This window comes from Elephas maximus, chromosome 17, assembly GCF_024166365.1.
Source record: "Elephas maximus indicus isolate mEleMax1 chromosome 17, mEleMax1 primary haplotype, whole genome shotgun sequence".
Classification (NCBI taxonomy): domain Eukaryota; kingdom Metazoa; phylum Chordata; class Mammalia; order Proboscidea; family Elephantidae; genus Elephas; species Elephas maximus.
Window position 1 is genome coordinate 86,335,533 of NC_064835.1, and position 18,335 is coordinate 86,353,867.

Below are 18,335 nucleotides of genomic sequence, written 5' to 3' on the forward strand. Positions count from 1 at the left end.
TGCTGTGTTTTGCTACACTTGGTATATTACCTGCTTTTAGTAAAAAAGAGCTGCTTGGTACTTCAGTGAAGTATGTCAGAGCAATGCGTATAGGTTTTAGATTGTCATGGGGTTATGCCTTGGCCTTGTAAACCTGAAGGTCATTTAATTTTGGAAGCTTCAGAGAACTATCATGAACTATTTGCGTGAATGGGAATAAAATGAGAAATTTTCATATCGTATGAAAACGTTCAGCAGATACTTGGTTTACACATTCTGTACTACTATGAAAGTTTTTAAAAGTCATTATTTTGGATTGTTTGTTATGTTTACATAATTTTTGTGATTTTTAAAGTTCTTTGTATAAGCCATTTCCCAAGGTAATACAGAGAGTAGCAGGAAAGTGCTTACCTTTGGAGTTAGATGTTAGGTGCCATCAAGTCAGCTGTGACTTGTGGTGACCTGTGTGCAGCAGAACGAAACGTTGTCCCATTCTGTGTCATCCTCATGGTTATTGGTCCATCTCATTGATGGCTTGGCGACTCTTAGGCCACAGGACCATGGGCAAATTAGTTCTCCTCTCTGAGTCACAGCTTCCCCTCTCCCTGTAGGGAGCGATCACCTGTAATGCTAACCTCACAGAGTCGCCGAGTTTAAGAAAGGTAGCACGAACAGAGGCTGGGTGCCTTGCTCGTAGTGAGAACGAGGTAAACGCTGTCACAGTAATACTTTCGGTAAAGGATTTAGTAAAACTTTTTGTGGGAGGTGGGATCTAAGTTTTTAGAAACCTATTGGGAGGAATAACCCCTCGAATTGGTATTCTTAAGCCCATCAGAGAAAATGCCTCTGTGAAATCAGAGCATTTTACAAGCTCGGGGTTCTTATTTCCAGGGTTTGTGTGTTTTGGAGGACCAGGGGAAGAAGGGAGAGGTGAGGCCCATAGAAAGGAGAGCTCCAATTGTGGCTTGGCTAGGGTTAGAATTAGGGTTAGAATAAAGAATCTCCATGGAGCTCAGTGATGAGGAGCCACGGTCCTTAGGACAGTTGCCTTCATCTCCTTACATGTGGTGTGTTTGCTTCAGAGCTAATTTTTTAGAGTATTTAGTGGCATAAAGAGAAGAATTCCATTTATACACAAATTTTTTGTTTTACGTACTCTTTTTGAAGTATATCTATTTAGAACAGCAGCATGGTGACCTTAGGGCCATTTGAAAGCAGACTACCTGATGCGGTGCAGCCACTTACTGGCTCCATGACTCGAGTAGTTATTAATTTGTACGACAGGATAATAGGGTACTTACTGGTCGTGTTGATGTGAGAGTTTAAGTTCATGCCTGTAAAGCCCTCGTGGTACAGTTGTTAAGCACTGTCCTGCTAACGGAACCTGCCCACAGCTCCGAGGGTGAGAAGAGCTGGCGATCTGCCCTCTAAAGGTTACAGTCTAGGAAACTCTGGAGAAGTTCAGCTCTGTCACATGGGGTCACCCTGAGTCCAAGACTGACTCAGCAGCACACAACGAAAGCTCTTACAGTACCGGACCTGATCTGCGATGGGTCTGCCGAACATTCAGTAACAGTAGTAACTTTTGTTATTTGAACAAGGAATGTTTGTAGAGTTACATGGAATAGTGATCACCAAAAATTACTTAGCTCCATGTAACTAAATGAGTAAATTATAAACGTTTGTAAAATAATCAGCATGCATAAATTATTTTTAGGCCTTTTTGACTAGAGAATTATTAGAATACAGAAGGGAAAAACATGGCATTCTTTACAGTTGATTTGAAATTATGTTTTGAAACTAAATTAAATTGATTTTCTCTGGACTACTTTTAGCAGCTAAAGACGCATTTTATTTATGAGGTGGTAGAAACAATCTGTGACAAATTTTTTTTAAGACTCCATTCCGCTTTTAAACGTCTTTTAAATACAATTTTTAGAATTAACTAGACCTAGGGTTTTGAATATTAGAAGTTAGTTTGGGGTTTGAATATTCTCTTTCCTTCTAGGCAATACGTCGGTATCGAGCTCACCGAGACATCAGAACTGTATCATGCATGTTGATATGGATTGCTTCTTTGTATCAGTGGGTATACGGAATAGGCCTGATCTCAAAGGTCTGTATTCTTGTTTATGTTTTCAGGAAATTGATGTATTGTTATAAATACGCTAAGGGACCACAAAAATCTTTAAAAAATAATTTCTTTTTGCGTTTCTTGGCAAAATCATTTCCTGCTTCCCAATCTTCTGGACTCCATTATCAAGAAAGATATAGAGAAATGAGAAGATTTGTGTTGGTCAAGTCTTAAGGGAAGAATGAGTATCTTCAGCTAAAGGCTCTATCACCTGACTGATAATGTAGGCTGGGCCCTGAATTGAGCATTTTTCTGATATTTTTATCTGTATTTGCTTTGTTAGCTGATGGAAATTTTATAGTGGCCTGTGTAATGACAAACAGGACTTAGGCTGCTATCTTAAATAAATAACTTGATGAACCATTCCGATGCTGGTAAACGTGCCACCTTTTTGCTTGTAGAATAATCTTGTATTGTTGACTGTTTCTAGAACATGTTAAGTCATTTGTGCAGTCATCTTAATGAAGTGTCAGGTATTTATGAACTAGTCAATGCTTTTAAAAAATATTTCAGATTTTTTCAGTGATTATCTCTGTGTCTGAAAGGAATAACTATTAGCATTTTCTTCTTAGAGTCATTTCTTTCCTTAAAGAGACAGCTACTGATTATGACACGGAAGCTGCTGGATTAATACCAGCGTTTGATTTTTGTCATCATGGGTAGTTCTGAGAGGAATTTTTAGAATGTTAAAGAATTAATTTTAGCCCATGAGTACCTTTGGTAATAATTTTATTATGGTAAAATATAACAAAAATGTGCCATCGTAATAATTTTTAAGTGTACAGTTCAGTGACATTAATTCCATTCACCATGTTGTACAACCATCTATCTATTTCCAAAAGTTTTTCATCACCCTTAGCAAAAACTCAGCCCCCCTTAAGCAATAACCCCATTTCCTACCTCCACCCCTCAGCCCCTAGTAACCAGGTGTAAACTTTTGTCGCTGTGCCTTTGTCCCTTCTAGATATTTCATATAAGTGGGATCACACGGTATCTGTGCTGACGTCTCTCACTCGGGCTGATGTTTTCAAGGTTCATCCATGTAGAAGCATGTGTCAGAATTTCATTCCTCCTTAGGACTGAGTAACAACTATGAAGGACTTTTTGATGCATCCTTGATTTTTGTTCTTGTCCTCACAACAAAAGCATTCTGTAAAATATAGTTCAGTCATCCATGCTATTGCTTCACAATGTTACAGTTATTTTATAACTTAGCACACAAACGGAAGTGCTACATGAAAGTAATTTTATAACTAAAGCAAAAACTTTATCTGAAGAACTATATAATCATGTTTGATTATATGGTGAGTCAGGTCGTGATGCCTGTCTCTATAATATTTGTTTCCCTTGCTATAAAATTGAAAAATTAATATAGATATTATTCTACTTTCTCCATACCGGGACTAGAAATATAAAAAAATCTGTATCTAGTTATTTTTTTTTCTTCTCCCCATCCCTCTAGTCTGAATCTAGGATCCGAGTTACCTGTTTTCTCCTGTGAGAAATGAAACAAAAACCACTTGTCACAAATTGTTACACATTAGTTCGCTCTTTTGGTTGGTGCTGAGAAACTTAGATGATTTTTGAAATAGTGATTGATAATATTTAAAGGTATTACCCTCTTTAAGGATCAGAGCCTAAATAAAGCTAGAGAAAAAATGTCATATTTGAAAAATCCTTTGAAAGCTTTCCCTTTCCGTGTTGTGAATATTGTCAAGGTTCCTGTGCTTAGATTTAGAAGTAATTTTATTCTTCTCCTCGCAGGAAAACCAGTGGCTGTTACAAGCAACAGAGGCACAGGAAGGGCACCTTTACGCCCTGGCGCGAACCCCCAGCTGGAGTGGCGTTATTACCAGAACAAAATCCTGAAAGGCAAAGCAGGTACAATGAGCTCTCTCTGAAGTCACAGTGCTGCTGGTGAGGACGTCTGGGTTCTGCTGTGGAGTTAATGTTAGGGAAATGAAAGCGGAGTTGAAATAATTAGCTTTTTTTCATTCGAGGGTTTTAAAGATGTCACGGACATCTTAAAGCGAAACCTGAATGTAGTACAAACGACTGTTAGAGTTATTTTCTCAAAATTGATGCTTTGTCGAATTAGATGGTAATATTTTCCAAGGACAGAGAGTGAAGAATGTTTTAAAGGATGTGATTAGTTTGCTTTGGTTATACATTTAGGCTTTAGATTGTGGAAGCCTGAGAACTCAAGAGTTAACAACTACTAGTTGTTTGGTCAGTGTATCACAGTAGGGACAGTCAAGTTCATGTTGCCAAAAGATTTGTGTGAGGTAGTGGGATAGGAAACGTAGAACTTTATTAATTTATCGGAATAAGAATCATTACTGATTCCCTTTTTTTGAATCTGTTTCATATAAGATACAGTTCTTTTTTCTCTGGCCTTTATGTTTTAGGTATTAATAAAAATAATGAATTATACTAATCACAATAATATTTTAAGATATTCATATATGTGTTTTCTTTATTTCCCTGAGAAATAATTGCTTAGAAATTAAATTCTTTGACCTTGATGAGAGTTTCTTCGTGAATTTCTGCAATGCCAAAGGAGTTCTTTTTTAGTTAGCCTCTCAGAAAAATATTAATCAGAAATTAGACGTACAGTGTAATAGAAGGCATGAAGTTTGGTTTTCCCCCAGTTTTTTCAGTTCCATTAAAAAAACTTGGGCTTATTTTAGAAATGATCCCAATGACATTAAGAAAAAAAAAAAAAAAAAGCCAACACGCATCTCTGAGCATCTCTTTTTTTTTTTTTTTGAGATTACAGTCCTTTTGTTCGTGGTAATCATCTGTTTACATGGTGTAACTAATAGAAAAGAAATGCAGATGTGTATTTATGCATCATGTATACATTCAGTTTCCAGGTGTTCTAATAAAGCTTTTTTTGTTTTGGTCTTTAAAGCCTTTTACGAGATTTTTGATAGCTAGAATTTTGTGTGTCGTTAGATCTTGGAGCAGCAGTTCTTTATGTAGGATTGTTCTGCTGAGATTTAATTGTATTGTGGTATTTGGCAAGGTGGGTGTTTTCTGAAGTATTGGTAGTATGGTTTTGCAGTAGGTTGCTTTTTCTTTTTGTATTTTCTGTGTGGTACTATTAAAAGGTAAAATCTTAAGCTTTAGAAAACAAGAAATGAGTAGTTTAAGGAAATGCACAATACTTGTCACATAGCAGGCACTCAGTAAATACTGAATGAACGTTGACAGAAGAAAATCGTATACCATCTGAATGCCGTTGGGTAGTAGCTGTTCAGTTACTCCGTGCTCAGGGCTCCGTTGTGAGTAGAGTCTTGGTTTACCATACGTGTCCCTTCAGCAGTCCCAATCTGGAATTCTGGTGCCAACAAACACAGGATCCCTAGGAATAGCAGAGCTGGTTCTCTTTTATCCTTCCCTCCGTCATAATCAGTCTGACCATAAATAGCTCATTGGCAGACCACTGTCATTGTTATGTAATTGTTTTCGTCAGTTTAGCCACTGAATTTTCATAATTTTAATGACCTTTTCACATCATTCCACCCCTGAATGTGGGTGGTAAACCAGAAGGTAAATTATTAGGAGAAATATTTAAATTTCATTTGCCATTGAAAACTGTCAAAAATCAGATTTTCTCTCACTAGAAGAAGTGAATATGATACTTTGTGTTTTATACTCTTGCTTCAACTTGATGCCATTCACTTTTATGTCCTAAGCCTTTTGACCCATTACGAACCTTCCAAAATATTTGCTACATTATGAAATGAATAGATTGTCCTGTTGTAAGATTTGGTTGCCACTTAAGCTTGTGCTTAGAACTTTTTTCAGTGCCTTTCTTCTTGTTGTTTCCTGATCTTTCTTTCTCTGGACCATTATTAGACATGACACTAAATTTAAAAATATTGAGGCTCAGTTTAAGAAATAGTCTTTGGATTCCACATGCTAGCTTTTTTTAAAAAAATACTTTGGGGTTCGGTTCTAATGTTTTGACTTGTATGGTTAGGCAAAGTATTAGGACAAATAGCATCTTTAGTCCTTAACAGACACTTCCGTGTCTTTTTCCTCATTTTCACAAACTCTTTATCTAATGAGACCAGCTTAAGCAGGGGATCTCCATCTATGACTTCCTTTCTGAAGCTGCTTCCTGAGCAGCACTCAGCAGTGACCCTTCTCACTCACGATCTCTTTGTTTGGGATCCATTTTATGCTCAAGATTTCATGATTGAGGCCTTTTACACCCCATCCTGGATTCCAGGGTGCAGATATTTCCTATCCCTTCAACAACTTCAGTTTTCATTCTAAAGAACAACAGTTTTTAAAATCATATTAGTCACAGATTTATTCTCAGCGATTTCTTTTTCACAGACTTGGCTCCTGGCCCCTGATTTCTCCAACCGTTCCTCCACATTCTCCATGTGCCCGTCTAGTTTGCCAAGTTTTGATGAGCAGTTCTCTACTTTGCCCTCCAGTGAGGACAGTGTGTCCCTGCATTGCCCTGAGTCTCACATGAAGCAACTCACTGCGCTCATGGAGGGATCCACGCGCTCTGCTGCACTGTGGACAAGGTCAGCCAGCCCAGTGACGAGAAACAGCCGTGCTGTGTCTCAGGCCAGGGCACGGGAGCACATGGACCAGAGAGACTGTCCCCACCTCCAGACCATTTCTGTCTCATTTCCAGAGCAAGTGTCTTAGGCTATTTAACTAGCCCTCCAAACACAGAAGTCACGTAACTCCCCACCTTTGAAAGGCAGCTGGTTGGGACTGTTCAAGCTTCAACGCTTCTTTTTTTGGTCTAGTAGCACCCTCTGTGGCACTTTGACTTAGAATCCTGAACTTCTCGTGTGTGTCTCAGCTTAGAGTAATGGACTACAGGTGCTCTGTAACCTTCTAAGAGCCTTCAGAAGGGCTGAGCCTACTCTGCATTTTGACTTAATTCGTAACAGTGTAGCGGTGTGCTATTCACATAGGAAACCAAGCTCAGGAGACACAGCATGCTCTTTTTCTTTTTGAGGCGAATAGGATTTTACCCCATTGAGGTGGCGGTCCCTAGGATTCGACTTGCATTCATGCCTTGCGTGTGTGGGCACTGGGATCCAGACGTGCTTGTATGGGTTGCATCCTTGGGTAAAAATGTTGATTACTGGAGTCACACCAGGGAGAGACGTTGTCGCCTCTGGAGCCAGATATTTTGCCATGTTTTTTCTGGTGGTACTTTAGCTGCTGCTTTTTCATGAAGCATCAAGTCCCTGAAATACACAGAAAAGAAATGCTGGGTTTGTTAGTTATATACTGTTACAGTGTACTCAAAATAGGTTTGTCTTAGAATTGGCTGAAGTGGTATCTCTTGGTCTTGTTTTACCAACTAATGGTATTTTTGTTCATGAGAGTGGAGATATGGCTGAGATTGTATTTTTAGAATGTATGATATGTATTTACACCATAGTCTTCTTGTGACCTAATGATAGTATCCCAGGAGACCTATAGCTGAAACTGTGTTTTACATCTATTTCTCAGTTACTAGTGGAGCTAAAGGTGGTAAAGGAAGTAAAGTGACACGCAGCCAATAGGCTCACTAAGCTGTGTGTTTCACACTCTTGTGTAAAGCTGTGCATTTGGTGTGGATGTTAAGAGATATTGGTTAGCTGTGCTATTTAGACCCGAGTTGTGTTCTAGAAAGCAGTTGGTATGTTCAGCACACTTGAGTGTTTTTAATTGAATGTGCATTGCTAAACCAAGAGCAGAATTACCTGAAAGGGATAATGTTGAGAGGCTCTTCATCTGGTATGTGTTCAAAAGAAGAACCTTAAATTTAGGATGAAGGCCTCTTTATGGTTATATGACCTACTAAATGACTTTCGATCAGATGGTTTGTAGGAATTTGATGTTTATTGAACATATTAATTATCTTTAAGTTTTGCAGATAGTTCTTCTAGGAAATGGCAAAGAGCATTCAGAGAAACCTGTATTTCCCATTAACTGTCCCCATGACAGAGAAGCTGGCAGTCCTTGTAATGTATAGTAAGTGGGGGTGCATCTTCCTGGTCACTTTTGAGCTTTGCCCATCTCAGGAGACCACTTTAAAGGAATGTTTTGTTTTTATCTTTCTGTGTATTTTTTTAAATCTCTGGTACTAAAACAGGACACTTTTAATTTATTACGATAAGTGTTTACCTGACTGCTGATGAAGACCATAATGGAAGTAAACCCTTTTACAGTTGTAGGTTTTTCTTTTTTCTTGAATATGGAAATAAATACCAATTGGAGATAACTGTATTTGGAATTTACTAAACATTTGTATAGGAAAGCAGTGGAAAGTGGATTTCTTGAATGAAAGTTAAGGAAAATCAGGTTTTAACACGTAGTCATTAAATTTTATTATTTTTAAAGCAGAAATACCTGATTTGCCAGTATGGGAATCTGAAGATTCTGCACAAACAAATGGAATTAATTCTGTTTTGTCGAAGGCTGAAATTGCATCGTGTAGTTATGAAGCCAGGTACGTAGAAGTTAAGTGTATCATAATACTTAGTGGATGGTTACTTGAGTTAATCATTTTTAGTCTTTAATTTTTTAATCCCGTACACTCCAGAAGTGGATTTAGACATGTCAGTCAGGCCTGTGATTGACATTTGCATTTTAGTATGTGGCAACCACATTGTGGGACGAAAATGTTTCTAGTTCTCATCCCTCTAGTTCCTTCTGTTTTTTCATCACAAATGCTTCTCATTGCTGTCGAGTCAATCCCAACTCATAGCGACCCTACAGGACAGAGTAGAACCATCCCATAGGGTTTCAAAGGAGCACCTGGTGGTTTTGAACTGCTGACCTGTTGGTTAGCAGTCAAGCTCTTAACTGTGGCACCTCCAGGGCCTACAGTGGAAACCAAAAGAAACTGGCACTGTGGCTCTAAGCAGTTGTCTTTTGAAGCATGGAAGATAGTTTTGAATGGAAGAGGACCTCGATATTAATCTCCTCTAATCCTTTCTTTTTACTTAACAAAAAAAAAAAAAAGCAATCCTGCAATCCAAACCTTCAAGTGAGTTTTTTTTTAAATTATGTTAAAACTCAATGACCTGTTAAATTGTTGTTGTTGGGTTCTGTCAACAATTTAGACTCATAGCGAGCACATGTAATAGTGGACCTGCCCCGTAGGTTTCTTAGGCTGTAATCTTTATGGGAGCAGATCACCAGGTCTCTCTACCATGGATCTGCTGGGTGGGTTTGAACTGCAAACCTTTTGGTTAGCAGCTGAGCAGTTAACTGTTTTGCCACCAGATCTCCTTTTCCTGTTAAATTACAAGTAAATACTTCCATATTGGCGTATCATCTCTTTGTTTAATATGGGTAACTATATCGTCAGCTTGTTGGCATTAACTTTCTGTGTAGGTCTTTGTCTTACACACAGTAACCTTAAACCCTAATTGTAATTGGCTATTTCAGTACGAGAAGAAATAGACGTTTATGTTCTTCATTCTTATAAAAAAAAAAAAAAATCACTCACTTTGAAGTAATTGATTATAATAGTTGTAATAAAATGGGAGCACTAGAGAACGGATTAATAAAAAGAGAAGTCTTTATTTTTTTTCTTTCCTGGTAACTAAACATAGATACTTGTACCTTTATAGCATAGCAGATACATATTTTTGGCAAGTATTTAAATGCTCAGTAATTATAAAAAGGAACAGTCTTACATCAGTTTACGTTTTTCAGCCTGGGTTTATTTTTGGGGTGATTCAAACAAGTGAGTCTGAAAACGCTTTTATTTCAGCTCAAAAACATCTAACCAGAATAGTTCTTTTAAAAGCTTGCTGATTAGTTTATAAAAAGCGTATTTAAATAAAAAACATTTTCAGATATGCATAATTTAAAAGTATTGAAATTGTCTTTCGTTCATGACATGTCACACTTTTACTCCCAGGCCAGCTTCGCCTTTCTCATTAACAGAATTGTATGTTAGTCTTCTTTGTTGTTAGTTGATAATGTGGCTAAGGAATTGAAACAGATACGTTTTAGATGAGGTGTGTTGCTTTGTATTAACACAGGAAGCTTAGAGCTGATGTTATGCTGGGCTCAGTAGGTTAGGTCCCTACCACCCACTAAGTTACTGAATGCTGACTTACGCTTTCTATGGCCGGACAGTTGTATCCCATATCTGGAGGATGTGATGAAGCCCAGAAATACTCTTTGCCAGTTCTTGAATTTTGTGAATTTTTGTTACTGTTTGCCACTGAGTCCGTTCTTACTAATAGCGACCCCACTCCCTAGGCTTTTCAAGGCTAAGTCCTTTCAGAAGCAGATGGCCAGGACTGTCTTCTGAGGCGCCTCTGGGTGGGTTCTAACTGCCAGCCTTTCAGCACCCAGGGTCTCCTGCTAGTTGGCATATGATGGCTCAGAATGAAAGCTCCACCTTGCCTTGCTGTCTCTGTAGGGTCTTCTTTCATCCTCAGTACCTCCAGAATAAGTGCTGGGTAGGGGGTGCCAACGCTGCCTCAAGGATGGAAGGGTTACCAGCTTCTGATGGCGTGGACTCTAGTGTCCACACTTGTGCCTTGGCTGTAGACTTCCGTCGGTATTTGCATGGTGCGTTCGTATTGAACCATAGATGGCGATCGTCAAGCTGAATGCCTTAAAAATTATTGGGATGATAATATGTGGGAGCCAAATACTATGTCGTTAGCCATTTAAATGGGAAATGTTTGTTTTTAGGAAATAAAGTGGTGAAAATGAATTTGACTGCAAGTGTAAAAGAAAAAAAGAAAACTACCAGTGGGTTTTTTGTCCTTTAATCATAATTCTCCATTTTCTAGAGAATGAAGATCTCTAGAAAAGAATTTCTGGGTACCCTTTTTTGTAATTATCCATCACTTAGTTATATTTTCCTCTATAAGTGAGAAGATATATATATATATATATTTTTAACAAGTATGATTCACAGCTGTATTAGAGAACTATTTCTGGGGTTAAAGTGGGGACTGGATTGGAGGATGGTCATTCCCAGTTTTACGCATTCGTAAGTTTTCGATAAAACCTGTTGCCATCGAGTCAATTCTGACTCCTAGCAACCCTACAGGACAGAGTAGAACAGTTCCACACAGGGTTTCCAGGGAGCGGCTGGGGGATTTGAACTGCTGACGTTTTGGTTAGCAGCTGTAGCTCTTAACCACTGTGCCACCAGGGCTCCAAGTTTTCAATAAACAGAAGCTAATAATGGGGATTGTCAAAGGGTAGAATGTGAGTGTGAGATGATAGAAGTCATAGAAAGGTAAGATATGTAGATGTAGGTAATGTAGTCTGAATGTGTGTTACTGTTTTACCAAAGAGCCCTGGTGGTGTAGTGGTTAAGCGACTAGCTGCTAACCAAAAGGTCAGGGGTTCAAAGCTACCCGCTGCTCTGCGGGAGAAAGCTGTGGTAGTCTGCTTCTGTAAAGATTTACATCCTTGGACACAACAATTGGTTTCTATTTGCCTGAAACATCAGAGGAAGGAGAATCAGGAATAGGAGGAGGATATGGAACGTGTGGCTAATTTCCTCCTTTGCCGTGAGACCAGGAGAACTGGATGGTGCCCTGCTAGCATCACTGAACATTTTCATCAAAGAGTCTACAGCAGAATCCTGATCAAAGTGCGGGAAATGCAGAACAGACTTTCAAATTCTCATGGACTCCAGACTTTCTGGAGCTAAGGGGCTAGATGAACCCCTGAAACTGTTGCCCCAATAAAATCTTTAAAACTTAAACCAAAAATGTCCCCTGAAGTCTTCTTAAAACCAAACAGTAGTTCAGCTTAACTAGTAAAAAATGTCTGCTTTGAGCATGATGCTTTTCTAAGAACTGTCTGTATGGGATCAAAGTGACAACAGCAACTTGAAAGATTAGATGGAAACCTCGGGGCAGTGGCTTTATGTTAATGGACAAGGAACAATTCAGAAAACGAGGGTGAGAATGATAGATTGTACAACTTGAGGAATGTAATCATTGTCACTGAATTGTACATGTAGAAACGGGTGAATTAGTGTATGTTTTGCTGTGGGTATTCTCAACAAAAACAAAATAAAATTTAGAAAAAGATTACAGCCTGGGAAACACTATGAGACAGTTCTGCTCTGTCCTATAGGGTCTCCATCAGTTGGAATCAACTTGCCAGCAGTGGGTTTACCAGAGAGAACGAGCTTTCTACATAATAAGGGAGCAGGTAGATATTTAGAGGAAAAGGTAACGATACACATACAATACCCTAGAAACATAGATTTTTAAGATAAAGTAATTTAAACACCTTCCTTTTCATATGCTTTTCTAAGGACCCTTTACCTTTCTGGATTATTGGTGACATGGATCTCTTTTAGTTTGTTGAATGGAGAGTGACTGTGATTTAATGATTAGTTTTCATATTGTCTAATCCAAGACAAAATCAATTGTTGGAGCAAAACATTGCAAGGAAGAGTATGCCTGTATACTTCAGACCTGAAAACAAACTCTGTATGCAGCATACACCTGGGGAGTATTGCTAACCTGTCCTTTGTGGGGCTTCAGTTGGAGGAATAGGCATGTCACCGTAGTGAAGGCACATCAAACGTTTCGGTAATTTTCTTTACAAATTTATTTTATATGAAACAAATTCAGTTTTCCACCCACCAACTCAAGTTATAGTTCCTATAACTAAAAAAAAATAACTAAGGGACCCAAAATACCTTGAGTTGGTGGGTGTGAAACTGAATTTATTTCATATAAAATAAATGAATAATTTTTTTTAGTTACAGGAACCCCCACATGTCTGTCAGTTTGTTGTACTGTGGGGACTTGTGTGTTGCTGTGATGCTGAAAGCTATGCCACCAGTATGCAGATACCAGCAGGGTCACCCAAGGAGGACAGGTTTCAGCTGAGCTTCCAGACTAAGACAGACTAGGAAGAAGGACCCGACACTCTACTTCTGAAAAGCATTAGCCAGTGAAACCTTATGAATAGCGGCGGAACATTGTCTGATATAGTGCTGGAAGAAGAGCCCCCCAGGTTGGAAGGCACTCAAAAGATGACTGGGGAAGAGCTGCCTCGTCAAAGTAGAGTTGACCTTGATGACGTGGATGGAGTAAAGCTTTCGGGACCTTCATCTGCTGATGTGGCATGACTTAAAATGATAAGAAACAGCTGCAAACATCCATTAATAATCGGAACCTGGAATGTATGAAGTATGAATCTAGGAAAATTGGAAATTGTCAAGAATGAAATGGAATGCATAAACATCAATATCCTAGGCATTAGTGAGCTGAAACGGACTGGTATTGGCCATTTTGAATCGGACAATCATATAGTCTACTATGCTGGGAATGACAGCTTGAAGAGGAGTGGTGTTGCATTCATCGTCAAAAAGAACATTTGAAGATCTATCCTGAAGTACAATGCTGTCAGTGATAGGATAATATCCGTACGCCTACAAGGAAGACCAGTTAATACGACTATTATTCAAATTTACGCACCAACCACAGGGGCCAAAGATGAAGAAATAGAAAGACTTTTATCAGCTGCTGCAGTCTGAAATTCATTGAACATGCGATCAAGATGGATTGATAATTACGGGTAATTGGAATGCGAAAGTTGGAAACAAAGAAGAAGGATCAGTAGTTGGAAAATATGGCCTTGGTGGTAGAAACAATGCTGGAGATCAAATGATAGAATTTTGCATGACCAACGGCTTCTTCATTGCAAATACCTTCTTTCACCAGCATAAATGGCAACTATACACATGGACCTTGCCAGATGGGACACACAGAAATCAAATTGACTACATCTGTGGAAAGAGACAATGGAAAAGCTCAATATCATCAGTCAGAACAAGGCCAGGGGCCGACCCCAGAAGAGACCATCAATTGCTCATATGCAAGTTCAAGCTGAAACTGAAGAAAATCAGAGCAAGTCCGTGAGAGCCAAAATATGACCTTGAGTGTATGCCACCTGAATTTAGAGACCATCTCAAGAATAGATTTGATACATTGAACACTAGTGACCGAAGACCAGATGAGTTGTGGAATGACATCATCCGTGAAGAAAGCAAGAGGTCACTGGAAAGACAGAAAAGAAAGAAAAGACCAAGATGGATGTCAGAGGAGACTCTGTAACTTGCTCTTGAACGTCGAGCACCTAAAGCAAAAGGAAGAATTGATGAAGTAAAAGAACTGAACAGAAGATTTCAAAGGGCGGCTTGAGAAGACAAAGTATAATGACATGTGCAAAGAGCTGGAGATGGAAAACCCAAAGGTAAGAACACGCTTGGCATTTCTCAAGCTGAAAGAACTGAAGAAAAAATTCAAACCTCGAGTTGCAATAGGAAGGATTCCATGGGGAAAATATTAAACGACGCAGGAAGCATCAAAAGAAGATGGAAGGAAAACACAGAGTCATTATACCAAAAAGAATTAGTCGATATTCAGCCATTTCAAGAGGTGGCATATGATCAGGAACCGATGGTACTAAAGGAAGAGAAGTCCAAGCTGCTCTCAAGGCATTGGCAAAAAACAAGGCTCCAGGAATTGATGGGATATGAATTGAGATGTTTCAACAAACAGATGCAGCGCTGGAGGTGCCCACTCATCTATGCCAAGAAATATGAAAGACAGCTTCCTGGCCAACTGACTGGAAGAGATCCATATTTATGCCCATTCTCAAGAAAGGTGATCCAACCGAATGTGGAGGTTATAGAACAATATCATTAATATCACACGGAAGCAAAATTTTGGTGAAGATCATTCAAAAACGGCTGCAGCAGTATATCGACAGGGAACTGCCAGAAATTCAGGCCGGTTTCAGAAGAGGACGTGGAACCAGGGATATCATTGCTGATGTCAGATGGATCCTGGCTGAAAGCAGAGAATACCAGAAGGATGTTTACCCGTGTTTTATTGACTATGCAAAGGCATTGGACTGTGTGGATCATAACAAACTATGGATAACACTACGAAGAATGGGAATTCCAGAACACTTAATTGTGCTCATGAGGAACCTTTACATAGATCAAGAGGCAGTTGTTCGGACAGGACAGGGGGATACTGTTTGGTTTAAAGTCAGGAAAGGTATGCGTCAGGGTTTTTTTTTTTTTTTTCACCATACCTATTTAATCTGTATGCTGAACAAATAATCCGAGAAGCTGGACTACATGAAGAAGAACGGGGCATCAGGATTGGAGGAAGACTCATTAACAACCTGCGTTATGCAGATGACACAACCTTGCTTGCAGAAAGTGAAGAGGACTTGAGCACTTACTAATGAAGATCAAAGACCACAGCCTTCAGTATGGATTACACCTCAACGTAAAGAAAACAAAAATCCTCACAAGTGGACCAATGAGCAATGTCATGATAAATGGAGAAAAGATTGAAGTTGTCAAGGATTTCATTTTCCTTGGATCTATAATCAACAGCCACGGAAGCAGCAGTCAAGAAATCAAAAGACATATTGCATTGGGCAAATCTGCTGCAAAGGACCTCTTCAAAGTATCAAAGAGCAAAGAGGTCGCCCTGAAGACTAAGGTGCACCTGACCCAAGCCATGGTATTTTCAGTCACGTCATATGCATATGAAAGCTGGACAATGAATAAGGAAGACCAAAGAAGAGTTGATGCCTTTGAATTGTGGTGTTCGCGAAGAATATTGAATATACCATGGACTGCCAAAAGAACGAACAAATCTGCCTCAGAAGAAGTGCGGCCAGAATGCTCCTTAGAGGCAAGGATGGCGAGACTGCGTCTTGCATACTTTGGACAGGCTGTCAGGAGGGATCAGTCCCTGGAGAAGGACATCATGCTTGGCAGAGTACAGGGTTAGCGGAAAGAGGAAGACCCTCAACGAGGTGGATTGACACAGTGGCTGCAACAATGAGCTCAAGCCTAACAGCGATTATAATGGTGGCGCATGATCGGGTGTGTTTTGTTCTGTTGTGCATAGGGTCGCTATGAGTCGGAACCAACTTGACGGCACCTAAGAATAACGGCAAGTTTATAGGAAGCCTTTCAGGTTTTTTTTTTGTTTGTTTGTAATTCTCTTATTAAAAAAGCATGTTGCAGTTCAAGTTGATCCTGACTCCTAGCGACCCTACAGGACAGAATAAAACTGCCCCATGAGTTTCCAAGGAACGCCTGATGGATTTGAACTGCCAGCCTTTTGGCTAGCTGCTGTAGCACTTAACCACTGCGACAGTAGGGTTTCCAGTTCCCTTAGAGTGTCTAAAAAAAACCAAACCCATTGCTGTCGAGCCGATTCTGACTCATAGTGACCCTATAGGACAGAGTAGATCTGTCGCTTGGGGATTCCAAGGCTGTGATCTTTACGAAGCAGAGTGCCACATCTTTCTCTCGAGGAACAGATGTTCGGTTTAAGCCACCCACCTTTCAGTTCGCAGCTGAGTGCTTAACCACTGCGCCACCAGGGCTCCTGTTGTTAGTATCCGGTGGCTCTTAAAGATGTGTGTCTCTGGGATTTAGATGTGCACGAGGACATAAATTGTTAGCCGCCGTTGAGTCAGCCCAAACTCCTGGCAATGCCACACACAAGGGAACGAAACGCCACTTGGTCCTGCACCATGCTGCGATCGTTCGTGGAGCAGACCTAGCACATGAGTAAAACCAAAAAACCAAACCGGTTGCCGTCGAGTCGATTCCAACTCATAGTGACCCTATAGGTCAGAGTAGAATTGCCCCATAGAGTTTCCAAGGAGCGCCTGGCGCATTTGAACTGCCGACCTTTAGGTTAGCAGCTGTAGTACTTAACCGCTACGCCACCAGGGTTTCCAGTACATGAGTAGATACACAATATTTTTTAAAATAATGTGCCCCTGAAAGTTTTTGGAGACGGAAGTGTCATAAATATAAGAACGTAATATTTACAAGAATTCAGTAACACGTTCCTTTTAAAAATGGTTACTTTTAATTTTGTTAAGTTTAGCTTTTATGTGCTGGCCCCATGTTATATCTAGCATTGTTGAAAATGGTTTTTTTTAAATAAGTATATTTTACCAAATACCTGAAGTTTACCCCCTTTTAGACTTTTTTTTTTCTCCTTTAATAACTTATGATCACTTTTCCGAACCGGTATATACATATTTTTACTTCTGAACTATTGTGTATAGCCTTCCCCGCCTCGCAATCAGGGTCTGGTGAATGTAATCCAGCCCGTGCTGGGTGAATGCATTACGGTCCTCACTGACATCATGATGGCGTTTTGTCTGTCGTGTTATACCCAGCATCTCGCAAAGTGCCTGAGGCATAAGTATTTGTTGAATGAATGAATGGTTTTTGTTTTTCATTATATTATTTATTATATTGTTTATCAGTCACTTCCCTATCGTTTTTCCTTCCTATTAGATTATTTCTCATAGAGGCTTAGCAGTCAGATAATCGATGACTCCTTTTGCCTACATAAAAATACCTGTGAGTTTGCATTACCTCTGAGTGCTGTGAAGGACTCTTCCTTCTTGGCTCTCAGTGGTGGTCTGGACGTGGGGAGGATGCCAGAAGACCTCTCGGTAATTGAGAACTTTGTTTATGTTTCTTAGAACAGGGCACACCTCCGTACTGAGTCAGCAGTTAGTAAATATTTATTGAAGGAATGAATCTACAGACCCATCATTTGGTGCATATACGTAGGAGCCTGTAATCTGGTGAAACGTTGCTTTGTTAGTTTGCATGTGTTTTTACTACAGTATCTTTTCTTGATTGATTACAGCATGGTCAAATGGAATTTTACTAATTATGTATAATTCTGTAATTATAATTTTGTGCTGAGTCCTCCAGATGTCAAAGGGCGACATGGGGCATTTAGACAGCAGATTTCAGTTTAGGTCCCTCAAAGCTGTGGACCCCTGGCTTCTGCCCAGAGTGGTGTCCTACCATATACAAGGCGGTTGGCATCTCGGCCACTGTGGAGCCCCTTCAGGAGCGTGGAATTGGTCAAATGGGAATTGGGTGGTATTAGGATGAGTACGTGTTGTCTGTTTGTCCTAGGCTGTGTAGTCCTTTAGTTTATATTTTGGGGGCTGAACCCTGGCCGAACTGTGCCATGAGAAAATAGTTTTTGACAGCACATTCCTGCTCTGTGGTCATTGGAATATCACCAGCATATATGGCACGCTGGCATGTCTGCAGAGGGGCCGGAGATCTGAGTCCAGATAGGGACGAGAGCCATCCTGGTCTCTTCATAGCGTATCTTGGCACATCTGTCATTGCCACGAATCAGACAATTGTGTGATTCTTCTC

General features: G+C 39.8%; 1 protein-coding gene across 7 annotated transcripts in view; it reads left to right on the top strand.

Moving 5' to 3' along the window:
- REV1 (REV1 DNA directed polymerase) overlaps window positions 1–18,335 on the top strand; it is a 108,610-nt gene that overhangs the window by 53,387 nt on the left and 36,888 nt on the right. For 5 of the 7 annotated variants that reach the window (XR_007513582.1, XM_049856542.1, XM_049856541.1 and 2 more), the window contains exons 7-9: window positions 1,988–2,095; window positions 3,878–3,994; window positions 8,486–8,594. Coding sequence is in view for 6 of the 7 variants with exons in the window: in XM_049856542.1 (XP_049712499.1) it covers window positions 1,988–2,095; window positions 3,878–3,994; window positions 8,486–8,594 (334 nt within the window). In the remaining variant the exon portion in view is untranslated. The remainder of the gene's footprint in view (window positions 1–1,987; window positions 2,096–3,877; window positions 3,995–8,485; window positions 8,595–18,335) is intronic. The other 2 variants (XM_049856544.1, XM_049856546.1) reach the window with 1 other exon arrangement.